Here is a 13,018-nt window from a genome sequence, read left to right on the forward strand (position 1 = left end):
TCTAATTCTTTTGAGTATAGTTCTGTTTTTGGTTTAACAGAACACTATTAACTACTGCTTTTTAGTAAACCTTTAAGTACCTTTAATTTAGCTATGCTTTTGATATACATTTTTTAAAGTGGAATATACTGTTTATATTTTGTAGAAAATGGCTCTCTCTACATAGTGATGGATTACTGTGAAGGAGGGGATCTGTTTAAACGAATAAATGCTCAGAAAGGCGTTTTATTTCAAGAGGATCAGGTGAGTTAACATGTAGGAGATTGACTCTTACTGTATAATGTTCTTGAGAAGTAATTTGAAGTTTATTTATATATGTATCTATTTGTAACTACAAATGCTAATTGTAATTACTAGGGCAGTTTGGTATCATATTCTAGTATCTTAATTACATTTCTGCTCTAATCAGCTTCCAGCTTAGTTCAATTCCCCATCTCATTTCCTGTCTGTAATAATATTGTTATATGTGTAATTTGTGCTATATCCTATGTGTGTGTGTATTTATATATATAACTTATTCATTATAACTGGTTAATTATTTTATGCCCTGTCAATCTGGCTTATTTCCACACTGTATTTTCCTAAAATGTGGTTTTGCCAGATAACTTCATCTCTAGAAGCCTTGCATTGGCAACCGCATTAAATCTAATCTTTGTTTTGATTTCAAGGAATTCTAAAAGTTGACCCTATCCTACCTAAACAGTCTTATTTTTTTCTGTTATTCCATAATGTGTACCCTTTTTCATTTATTTAACAGATATTTATGGAGCATGTATTTTGGTAGGCACTGGGACACATGTTTATATATCTCATTCTCTTTTCTATGTATTTACTCTGATTATTTCTTTTATTTAGTAATACGTTTGTCCCAACTCTGTGTTATTAATATTCTACAATTTTTTAAGGTTCAGCTCAAGTCCCAGCTTTTTCTTTAAATTTTCTATAACTATTCTCATCTTCCGTGTTCTTTTTCTTCTCTAAATACCTACTGCTTTTCTCATTATCACCCATTCTTAGTTTTAATTGCATGCTTTTACATAAGGGAATGGCAGGAACACTGTGCTAGGAGTGTTGTATTTGTTGTCTCTTTTAATTCTTGTAACCCCCCATGAGTTAGTGTAGTTTTCTCTATTTAATAGATAAAAAAAATCTAAGAAATGTTAAGTAGCTTGCCCAAAATCGCATAGTTGGTGTTTGAACCTACTTCTGTCTAACTCTAAAGTTTATAAGATTTTCATTTTACAAACTTAAAATAAATTGTAAAATTATTAAAAAGTTCAGAAATAGAAAGTCTTCTTTCCTCACTGTTTCATCTCTGAGATTACCCCTGTTTTTAGTTTGGTGTGTTCTTCCAGACTCTGTCTTTCATACTTGCACGTGTGCATTTATACAAGACACACATATTCAGAAATGGAATATTATACATGTGTTCTGTCTTGCTTTTGTCACTTAAAAATTATCTTGATTCTCTTTACGTGTCAGTCCATATAGATCAATTTTATTAGTTTTAATAGCTGCATTACATTCCAGTCCAGCAAACCCTGTGCTTTTTTGTTTCTTTTTACTCTTTAATCTTCATAGTCTCTTTTCTTTCCATTCCCCTCCTCCATAGGCAGTGTTCCAGTGTCTTTAACGAACATCTATGTATTTTTGCAAAATGACTCTCATTGTTTTGTATACATGTATTTTTAAATGCATACCTGTTGTTGTTTTATATCTCATTCAGTTTTACTTTTTTCTCTAAGTACTGTGTTTCTGATCTGTTTTACTATCTGTGAATCTGTTGCTTCTAACTACTATATAATGCTCCATAGTATTCTTCTGAGTCTACACTTACTTTTGCTGCACCATACACCCTTCTTAATGTACTCTGAATAATTTCACTTTAGAATTATTTTTCCAACTAGGTTGTAATTTACTGTAGAGCAGAGGTCACAGTTTTTACTTATGTCATCTCAGGGTGCTTAGGAAAGCTATGTCTCTGGTAGGCACCAAGTTGGCACAATTGATCAGTTAATTGATAAAGCCATACAGATGGGAACTTTTAGGTTCTTGGCAGTAACTAAAATATATGGTATGGTGAGATCTTGAGTTATATTTTAATTAAGTACTATTAAAGAGGGTTATGTCATATTTCTGTTTACATAATTAAGCCTACTAGACAGAGCACAGAACTGGGAGAAGACGACTTGGGTTTGAGTCCTTGTTCTACTTCTCAGCTTGGTAATTGTTATGTTACAAGTTGCTTACCTGTTTTGAGACTATTTCCTTATTGGTTAATAGAGATGTTGCTACGATGTAGCTGACTTTGCTGTTGTAGTGAAGATCCAATTGTAATGTATGTTACTTTACATACTATTCTATTTTTTTATTAGAGTTTTATCTGATATGTCCCGTTGCTTGTTCTTATTTTTATTCATTTGTGTTTATTGAACTTTAAAATGCTTGCTATTAAATCGTATAACATCATACTATAAAGTATGTTGATAATCTATGGATTTGGTTCTACTGTTGGATAAATATTCTTAGTACATAATGATGTGTGTGTGTGTGTATATATGTATCTTGACATTCTAGAAATTATTATGGAGATTCACCTTATGTATTTTTGACCATCTCTGAGATTATTCCATAAAAAACAACAGAAATTTGGCAAGTCTTTCTTTTAAGTTAATAACATTTTTTCTACCTTTCAGAATGACAAGTTTTGTTAGCACAAATAAGAATGTTATTTATTTTAGCTTTTCTGAAATGGAGATTATTTATAAAAAACATCCTACTACTTTCTGGGCTTTGAAGCAGAAAAATATAGAGGCCAGAGGCCATTTCTGTCTTAGGCTGTAGGTGAGCATCCATCTGAGATGGTTTTTGTCTATTTCTAGAGTGGAAATGGGAACAGGAAGGCCTGTGAAACAAGATAATTCTCCAACTACTGAAGCCATTCTCTTCAGTGATGCTTCCTTGTTTGCATCTTTACTGGACAGAAATCTAATCAAGTTAGGAAGCAACCTAAGTCTGTGACTTTTAATCAGTAGTAAACAATGAGATGAACTCAGTACATTGTCCTAAACGATCCTTGGATGGCTTTTGCCCACGTAGATGTTAAAAAGGTGTACCACTGACTGTTTTTGCTTTATTTCCAAGTTTTGGATAAATTTTCTGATAGTCTACTCTTGTGGTCATAAATAATTTACAAATATTTATTCTTTCAAAAGAAAGTCTGGTCTCATCAGAACCTAATATTTAGGTACAGTGAGAGTGTTAATTAAGCATATAGGCCTCTTGAGTTTGCTCTGAAAATCTAGAGCGTTATGGTATTGAACAACTACTAAAGCCACAGAATTGATTTCTGTTCACAAGTTTTCATAAGGGATCTTGTTTGGGATTTTTAAAGAAACTATTACTTGCTCTTCCATCCCAATTCAGGAAACCAAGGTCAGTATATTCTCCACCACATTTCACCAGCAGTACCTATACATTTGGGTGAATTTCTTTCTTCTTGAGTGTTTCCAAATTTTCCAAGGTTCTTGACTACTAGGAAATGACCTTGCCACCTGTTATGCTGTGACCCTGTAAGTCAGGTACTAGGCCAGTTTTTCCTGGCAGCACGATACAGGAATTGGTTCTACATAAATTTCTTAGTAGTAGGCTTGTCATAATTGATTAATTGAAAATCATTCTCAAATAAGACATTCCAGGTATGGCCTTGGTTGCATAATTGATTTGTTCAGTTGTATTCTAGTAAAAAGGAGTATAGGTTTTTATTGAACCAATGAAAAGGACAATATAGTCCTGAAAAGTAAAACCATTTATTTCTGAATTCTGAGTGGGTCAGTGACAATCAGATAATCATTTTAAGATGTTACATTTTGGTGTACAAAAGCATAGTCTACTAAACTGAGCATTAGAGATAGCTTAAGAGGAAAAAAAAAGGACTTTATGTATTCATTAAATATAGAAAATAGAAGACTAAAAATAATATCATATTCCAAACAAATAACAACAATTAAATTTCATTTAGTTCAGTCAGTCCTAGTAATTCTTATTCTGCTGGATCTTGGGGCAGTCTGCTTTCGTGATGTTTGTCAGCTTCTGGACTAAAAAAGTCCTAGAAATCTTGACTCAGCCCATTGTTCTATCTAAGCGATGTCAACTCAGAAGGCTGTACTCAAGAGTCTAGTTTTTGAAGTATGAATAGTTCAGTGTTCCTAGTGAAGTCCTTTCCAGGAGCCTTCTGGCCAGCATTAAGAAAGGCTGAAGTTAATTTATTATAGTAACCAATAAGAGAATAAAATTCTCTGTAGGGATATTTGAGAAGGGCTTGATGAATAGTTTTCCTTAAGGGTAAAATTGGACAGCAAAGTCATTGACAAATTTCTAAGACTGTCCCATAAGGCATGCATTTTCTGAAAGATTTATATTAATAATATTTTACTTATACAAACTTAACCTAGGAAAGGCTAAGTATCTTTGTTGATTGGGCCAGTCTTCCCATGCAGCTCTTACAACAGTGTTGATCTGATTAATGCATATAGTGAGGGGTAGCTGGAAAGTTTTGTTTTATTTTTCTAAATTTAGGATCTACGGAAGGCAAAAATCTAAAGAGTTGTCAGATATTTGCTCACTTGGTTAAGGTAGGGTCGCCAGTACCTGAAAAAAAAATTTGGCTATTTAATCAAAGTAACAAAATATTTTAAAATAAATAAAGATGGAGAGGATTTGGGGAAGATGGTACAGGAGGAAGCTTTAGGAATCTGTGTCCCCACCTACACAGCAATTTTTGGTGGCAGAATCTGCCTGAAGTAACTGTTTTGGATCTCTGGAGTCTGTTGAAGGCTTCCAACTTCACGGAAAGGCTTGGATGTTACATTGCGGTTAGTTTTAATCAATTTCAGCTCTTAGCTAGGTAGCAGCAGCTACCCATTTCCTACCTGCCAGCGCCAAGGCAGCCAGCCATGCATGCCTTCAGAAGCAGCTTGCAGGCACCTTCTAGGAACCAGGGTGGGCAAAAAGGTCCCTGTGCTTCAAATATTAGGAATCTGTGCTCTGATCATTGATTGCTACTTCTGATCTCAGAGGTGCAGACAAAGAAGCGGGCAGCCATTGTTATTGCACCGCCTCCCATTGTTGCAAGTCCCACCCCTTCTAGCTGAAGTGACTTACTGGGGACTTAAAGGACCAGTACCCCTTTTTTTCCCTGCTTCATGTCTTTTTTCCCATTTGGGGAGCCAGACATTAAAAATGAATACATTCAAAAGCAAGTACATATATGAGGGAAATTAGAAAGTCACCATGTATACCCAGGGAAAGATGCAGTCTCAGAAAAGACCTGAGAAGATTTTAAGTTTAACCTCAGGCTTATCCTCAGCTCAGAGACAGCATACAACAATCAACAAAAACAAAAAACAGCAGACCCTGGGGAAGGAAAGGAATCTGATTTCCAGAGTTACCACATTATTAGACTTAAATGACTACTTTTCAACAAAAAACTGCAAGGAAGAAACAGAAACATATGACCCATTGAAACAGAAACATATGACCCATTGAAAGGAAAAAAGTAAACTAACAGAAATTGTCTGTGAAAAAGACCTGATGGTAGATCTACCAGACAAAGAGTTTAGAACAACTGTCTTAAAGATGCTCAAAGAACTAGAGGAAAACATGGAGAACGTCAAGAAAACAATGTATGAGCAAAATGAAAATATCAATAAACACCTAAAAAGAAACCAAAAAAGAAATTCTTAAGTGGAAAATTACAAAAACTGAAATGAAAAATTCATTAGAGGGATTCAAAGGCAGATTTGAGCAGGCAGAAGAAAGAATCAATGAACTTGAAGCAAGTACAATGGAAGTTATTGAGTCTGAGGAACAAAAAGAAAGAAGATTGAAGAAAGGCGAATAGAGAATAAGGGACCTGTGGGATAGGATCAAGCAGACTAACATATGCATTGTAGGAGTCCCAGAATGTGAGAGTGAGAGAAAGGGGCAGAGAGAATATTTGAAAAATTACAGTTGTGCACTGCATAATGATGTTTTGGTCGATGATGGACCACATATATGATGGTGCTCCCATAAGATTAATACCATGTAGCCTAGGTGTGTAGTAGACTGTACCATCTGAGTTTTTGTAAGTACACTCTATGATGTTTGCACAATGACAAAATTGCTTAATGATGCATTTTTCAGAATGTATCCTTCTTGTTAAGTGGCACATGACCATAATGGCTGAAAACTTCCCAAATTTGATGAAAGTCGTGCTTATAAACATCCAAGAAGCTCAGTAAACTCCAAATAAGATGAACTCAAAGAAACCTGTACCAACACATTATAATCAAATTGTTGAAAGACAAAGAAAGAATCTTGAAAGCAGCAAAAAGAAAGTGACTTATCACATACAAGAGAGCCTCAATAAGATTTTCAGCAGATTTCTCATTAGAAACTTTGGAAGCCAGAAAGCACTGGACTCATATATTTAAAGTGCTAAAAGAAAAAAACACTGTCAACCAAGAATCTTGTATCTGGCAAAATTGTCCTTCAAAAAGGAGGGGGAAGTTAAGACATTCCCGGGTGAACAAAAGCTGTGGGTATTTGTTACTGCTAGACTTGCACTGAAAGAAATGCTAAAGGGGTTCCTGCAGATTGAAATGAAAGGATGCTAGACAGTGACTCAAAGCTGTATGAAGAAATGAAGATCTAGTAAAGGTAAATACATGGGCAGTTATAAAAGCTGGTATTATCTTAACAACAGTTTGTAACTCCCCTTTTTGTTTTCTGCATGGTTTAAGAGACTGATACATTTTTTTGAACAGCTGTTCTTGTCACTTAAATGTTTGATAGAAAAACACCTGGAAATAAATGACTTTCACAAGGAAATATCTTGTACCATTTGCCAAAAAAGGAAGGGGAGCATGAATGGCTACAAGTAAATAACTTTGCTATTCCATTAAAAAAAATTAATAAGGTACAGATTTCAGATATGTAGGAAAGGTACCTTTTATAAAAGCCTGATTCTTTACTAAAGGTCTAGTCAGCTTTATTGTCTTTGTTTTAATCCAATATGAATGCTGTGGTTAACTTCAGCTGTTTTTTTCCCTTTTGACTCCCTTCACCCCTTTTTTCTGCCCACCACCCCTGCCTCTGGCAACACCAATCTGTTCTCTGTACTATGAACTTGGTTCTTTTGTTATTTTTAGATTCCATATATAAGAGAGATCATACGATATTTGTCTTTCTCTGAGTTATTTCACTTAGCATAATGCCCTCAAAGTCCATTGTGTTGTTGCAAATAGCAAGATTTCATTCTTTTTTATGGCTGATAATACTCCATTGTATATATATCACAATTTCTTTATCCATTCATCCATTAATAGACACTTAGGTTGTTTCCGTATCTTAGCTGTTGTAAATAATGCTACAGTGAACGTGGGAGTGCATATATCTTTCAGACTTAGTGTTTTTGTTTTCTTCAGGTAATTGCTGGATCATAAGGTAGTTTTATTTTGAATTTTTTGAGGAACTTCCATACTGTTGTCCATGGGGGCTGCACCAATTTACATTTCTACCAACACTGCACAGGGGTTCGCTTTTCTCCACATCCTCACCAAAACTTGTTATTTCTTGCCTTTTTGATAATAACCATTCTAACAGATGTGAGGTGAAGTGCTAGCTCATTGTGGTTTTGATTTTCATTTCTCTAATGAATAACGATGTTGAGCAATTATCTGTCCAAAAGCTAGTATTATTGTAACTAACCTGTAACTCTACATTTGTTTTTCACATAATTTAAGAGACTAATGCATTTTAAAAATTACCAGTGTATGTTTTTAGACACACAAAGATGTAATTGTATGAAGATGTAATTTTGTGACATCAGCAATTGAAAGGAGTAGAGTGAAGATGTAAAGGAGCGGGGTTTTGTATGTTATTGAAGTTAAGCTGATACAAATGTGAATTAGAGTATTATAATTTTAGGATGGTAAATGTAATCCCCATGGTAACCACAAGGAAAATAGGTATAGAATATATATAAAAGGAAATGAGAGGTGAATTTAAATATTTCACTATAAAAAATCAACTAAACACAAAAGAAGACAATAATGCAGTAAATGAGGGAAAGAAAAGCTACAAGGCATGTAGAAAACAAATAGCAAAATGATAGAAGTAAGTCCCTTCATGTCAGTTAGCCTTAAAAAGGAAGGAAATTCTGACATATGTTTACTGCAACATGGATCAACCTTGAGGACATTATGCTAAGTGCAATAAGCCAATCACAAAAAGATGAATACCATACGATTCCACTTATATGAAGTACTTAGAGTACTCAAAATCATAGAGACAGAAAGTAGAATAGTGATTGCTGGGGACTACGTGGGGAAAGGAATGGGGAATTATTGTTTAATGAGTATTGAGTTTCAGTTTTGCAAGATGAAAAGAGTTCTGGAGCCGGATGGGTGGTGATGGTTGTACACATTATGAATGTACTTAATACCGCTGAAGTATACACTTAAAAATGGTTAAGATGGAGAGGCCAGCCCCGTGGCCTATTGGTTAAGTTCAGTGTGCTCTGCTTGGGCAATGCAGGTTCACTTCCCGGGTGTGGACTAACACCAGCTCATTGGCAGCCATGCCGTGGTGGCGACCTGCATATAAAATAGAGAAAGATTGGTACAGATGTTAGCTCATGGTGAATCTTCATCAATCCTCAAGCAGAAAGAGGAAGATTACAGAGGCCGGCCCCATGTCTGAGTGGTTAAGTTTGCATGCTCCCCTTCAGTGGCTTGGGGTTTTGCTGGTTCGGATCCTAGGTGCAGACATGGCACCACTCATCAGGCCACACTGAGGCAGCATTCCACATACCACAGCTAGAAGGACCCACAACTAGAGTATACAACTATGTACTGGGGGGACTTGGGGAGAAAAAGCAGAGAAAAAAAAAGAGATTGGCAACAGTTGTTAGCTGAGTTGCCAATCTTTAAAAAAAAAAAAAAAAAGAGGAAGATTGGTAGCAGATGTTAGCTCAGGGCAAATCTTTGTCAGCAAAAAAAAGAAAAAAAAGGTTAAGATGGTAAATTTTATGTGCATTTTACTACAATCAAAAAATTGAAAAAATTTACATGAAGGCAATGCAATTATAAGGTTTGTTAGTTCTCTCATAGGTGAGGAACTTTTGTTCAAAAAAAATAATCAAATGATAAAGTCAGCACAAAGCAGAGAAAATTATTCTGATGGACCTGGAATATCTGCTTTCTGGGCAGATTACACAGAAGGTATATAGTAAATAAGCTTATTACCTCTTATTAAGAGCTCTAAGATCAATTTATGTTTCTAATAGACAGCCAACATCTATCTTTTCCTTGATAGAATATTTGGCAGTAAAAGTTTCTCACACTTTTTTTAAAAGATAAACCTATCAAAACGGAGCACACTTTAATAAAATTTTAAAACATTTCTTTGCACAGAGAAACCTGAGTTTTGGAGCCGAGAAGGTGGATTGTGCTATTGTTTTGTTCTATAGTAATGAAAATCTCTAAAGTCTATAGTAATGAAAGAAGTAATGAAAGACTATAGTAATGAAAATAACATGTAAACGTAAAACTGTAATTTACACAAGTGTTTGATAATTACTATATGGTGTTTGGGCTGGTTCCATATTTTATAATATTTGAATTTGAAAGCCTTTTTGAGCAAGAGAATGCCATTATCCCAACAGTATTTCGTAAATATTAGTATGAACTAATGTGTTCAAGGAAGTCAAAAGGAGAGATTAGAAGCAGGGTTATAATGTAAGGGCCTCCTTCCCCAACCCAACTCCAAGTAATCAAACCCTCGGGTAGTTAGTCTGAACCGAATAGACAGAGGGAATGGAAATGTAGCCTGTATGCTTACACTTGTACAGGCTGTGCTTTCCTCCTCAGCTTTGTTTATACCTTCCATCGGCATTTAGCTCTGGAATCCCCTCTTCTGTCCAATTTTATTACCTCCAGGCTGAGTTGGCTGCCTTTCTCTGCTTCTTCAGCACTTGGACCATCCCCTCTGGTTTGCTTACTCATCTCCCTCAGTAGTCTTTGATAGGGGTCAGCAAACAGTGGCCTATGGGCCAAACTCGGCTGACTGTCTGTGTTTGTAAACAACGTTTTATTAAAACAACAGTTACACTTCTTTGTTTGTATATAATCTGTGGCTGCTTTTTTGTTGTTGTTGTTGTTGGATGTCAATTTTTACTCGTAGTTTTAAAGTGGTTTTATGTAGCATTTTATAGATTGTGGGGTTTTGTTTTGTTTTAGCTTTTTTTTTTATTAAGGTTATGAAAGTTAACATCCTAGTGAAATTACAGTTGTACGTCATTATTAGTCATGTTGTAGGTACACCACTTCACCTCTAGTGCCCTCCCCCACCCCCCTTTCCCCTGGCAACCACCGATCAGTTGTCTTTATCCATATGTTAACTACCACCTATGAGTGGCATCATACAGAGTTCGTCTTTCTCTGTCTGGCTTATTTCACTCAACATAATGCCCTCAAGGTCTATCCATGTTGTTGTGAATGGGACGCCTTTGTCCTTTTTTATGGCTGAGTAGTATTCCATTGTGTGTGTGTGTGTGTGTGTGTGTGTGTGTGTGTGTGTATATGTATACCACATCTTCTTTATCCAATCATCAGTTGCTGGGCACTTAGGTTGGTTCCATGACTTCGCTATTGTGAATAATGCTGCGATGAACATAGGGGTGCATGGAACTTTTGGAATTGCTGATTTTAGGTTCTTAGGATAGATACCCAGTAGTGGGATGGCTGGGTCATAAGGTATTTCTATTCTTAACTTTTTGCGGAATCTCCATACTGTTTTCCATAGTGGCTGCACCAGTTTGCATTCCCACCAACAGTGTATGAGGTTTCCCTTTTCTCCACAGCCTCTCCAACATTTGTCAGTCTTGGTTTTGGATATTTTTGCCATTCTAACAGGTGTAAGGTGATATCTTAGTGTGGTTTTGATTTGCATTTCCCTGATGATTAGTGATGATGAGCATCTTTTCATGTGTCTATTGGCCATCCGTATATCTTCTTTGGAGAAATGTCTGTTCATGTCCCCTGCCCATTTTGTAATTGAGTTTTTCGATTTTTTATTGTTGAGTTGTGTAAGTTCTTTGTATATTATGGAGATTAACCCTTTGTCAGATAAACAACTTGTGAATATTTTTTCCCAATTAGTGGGCTGTTTTTTTGTTTCAATCCTGTTTTCCCTTGCCTTGAAGAAGCTCTTTAGTCTGATGAAGTCCCATTTATTTATTCTTTCTATTGTTTCCCTCATGTGAGGGGTTATGGTGTCCGAAAAGATTCTTTTGAAGCTGAGGTCAAAGAGTGTACTGCCGATATTCTCTTCTAGAAGGCTTATTGTTTCAGGCCTAATCTTTAGGTCTTTGATCCATTTTGAGTTTATTTTAGTAAATGGTGAAAAAGAATGGTTGATTTTCATTCTTTTACATGTGGCTGTCCAGTTTTCCCAGCACCATTTATTGAAGAGACTTTCTTTCCTCCCTTGTAGGCTCTCAGCTCCTTTGTCAAAGATTAGCTGTCCATAGATGTGTGGTTTTATTTCTGGGCTTTCAATTCTGTTCTATTGATCTGTGCATCTGTTTTTGTACCAGTACCATGCTGTTTTGATCACTGTAGCTTTGCAGTATGTTTTGAAGTCAGGGATTGTGATGCCTCCAGCTTTGTTCTTCTTTCTCAGGATTGCTTTAGCAATTTGGGGTCTTTTGTTGCTCCATATGAATTTTAGGATTCTTTGTTCAATTTCTGTAAAGAATGACATTGGAATTCTGATTGGGATAGCATTGAATCTGTAGATTGCTTTAGGTAGTATGGACATTTTAGCTATGTTTATTCTTCCAATCCATGTGCATGAAATGTCTTTCCATCTCTTTATGTCGTCGATTTCTTTCAAGAAGGTCTTGTAGTTTTTGTCATATAGATCTTTCACTTCCTTGGTTAAATTTATCCCAAGGTATTTTATTCTTTTTGTCGCGATCGTGAATGGGATTGAGTTCTTGAGATCTTTTTCTGTTAGTTCACTGTTAGCATATAGAAATGCTACTGATTTGTGTATGTTGATTTTATACTCTGCAACTTTGCTGTAGTTGTTGATTGTTTCTAATAGTTTTTCTATGGATTCTTTGGGGTTTTCTACATATAAGATCATGTCGTCTGCACACAGCGAGAGTGATTCCTTTTATTTCTTTCTCCTGCCAAATTGCTCTGGCCAAAACCTCCAGTACTATGTTGAATAAGAGTGGTGAAAGTGGGCACCCTTGTCTTGTTCCTGTTCTGAGAGGGATGGGTTTCAGGTTTTGTCTGTTGAGTATGATGTTGGCTGTGGGTTTGTCATATATGGCCTTTATTATGTTGAGGTACTTTCCTTCTATACCTATTTTATTGAGGGTTTTTATCATAAATGGATGTTGGATCTTGTCGAATGCTTTCTCTGCATCTGTTGAGATGATCATATGATTTTTGTTTCTCATTTTGTTAATGTAGTGAATCACGTTGATTGACTTGCAGATGTTGAACCATCCTTGTGTCCCTGGTATAAATCCCACTTGATCATGGTGTATAATCTTTTTGATATATTGCTGTATTCGGTTTGCCAAAATTTTGTTGAGGATTTTTGCATCTATGTTCATCAGTGATATTGGCCTGTAGTTTTTCTTCTTTGTGTTGTCTTTGTCAGGTTTGGGGATCAGTGTGATGTTGGCTTCATAGAATGTATTAGGGAGTGCTCCATCTTTCTCTATTTTCTGGAATAGTTTGAGAAGGATAGGTATTAAATCTTCTTTGAATGTTTGGTAGAATTCTCCAGAGAAGCCGTCTGGTCCTGGGGTCTTATTTTTGGGGAGGTTTTTGATTACTGTTTCTATTTCTTTACTTGTGATTGGTCTATTCAGATTCTCTATTTCTTCCTGATTCAGTTTGGGTAGGTTGTATGAGTCTAGCAATTTATCCATTTCTTCTAGGTTGTTCAATTT

General features: G+C 35.7%; 1 protein-coding gene across 34 annotated transcripts in view; it reads left to right on the plus strand.

Annotated features, from left to right (window-relative positions):
• The window catches only part of NEK1 (NIMA related kinase 1), a 220,222-nt gene that overhangs the window by 15,834 nt on the left and 191,370 nt on the right, over positions 1 to 13,018 (plus strand). For all 34 annotated transcript variants that reach the window (XR_011537718.1, XM_070611442.1, XM_070611468.1 and 31 more), the window contains one exon: positions 146 to 243. Coding sequence is in view for 33 of the 34 variants with exons in the window: in XM_070611442.1 (XP_070467543.1) it covers positions 146 to 243 (98 nt within the window). In the remaining variant the exon portion in view is untranslated. The remainder of the gene's footprint in view (positions 1 to 145; positions 244 to 13,018) is intronic.

The sequence above is a fragment of the Equus przewalskii genome, chromosome 2 (genome assembly GCF_037783145.1).
Source record: "Equus przewalskii isolate Varuska chromosome 2, EquPr2, whole genome shotgun sequence".
Lineage (NCBI taxonomy): Eukaryota > Metazoa > Chordata > Mammalia > Perissodactyla > Equidae > Equus > Equus przewalskii.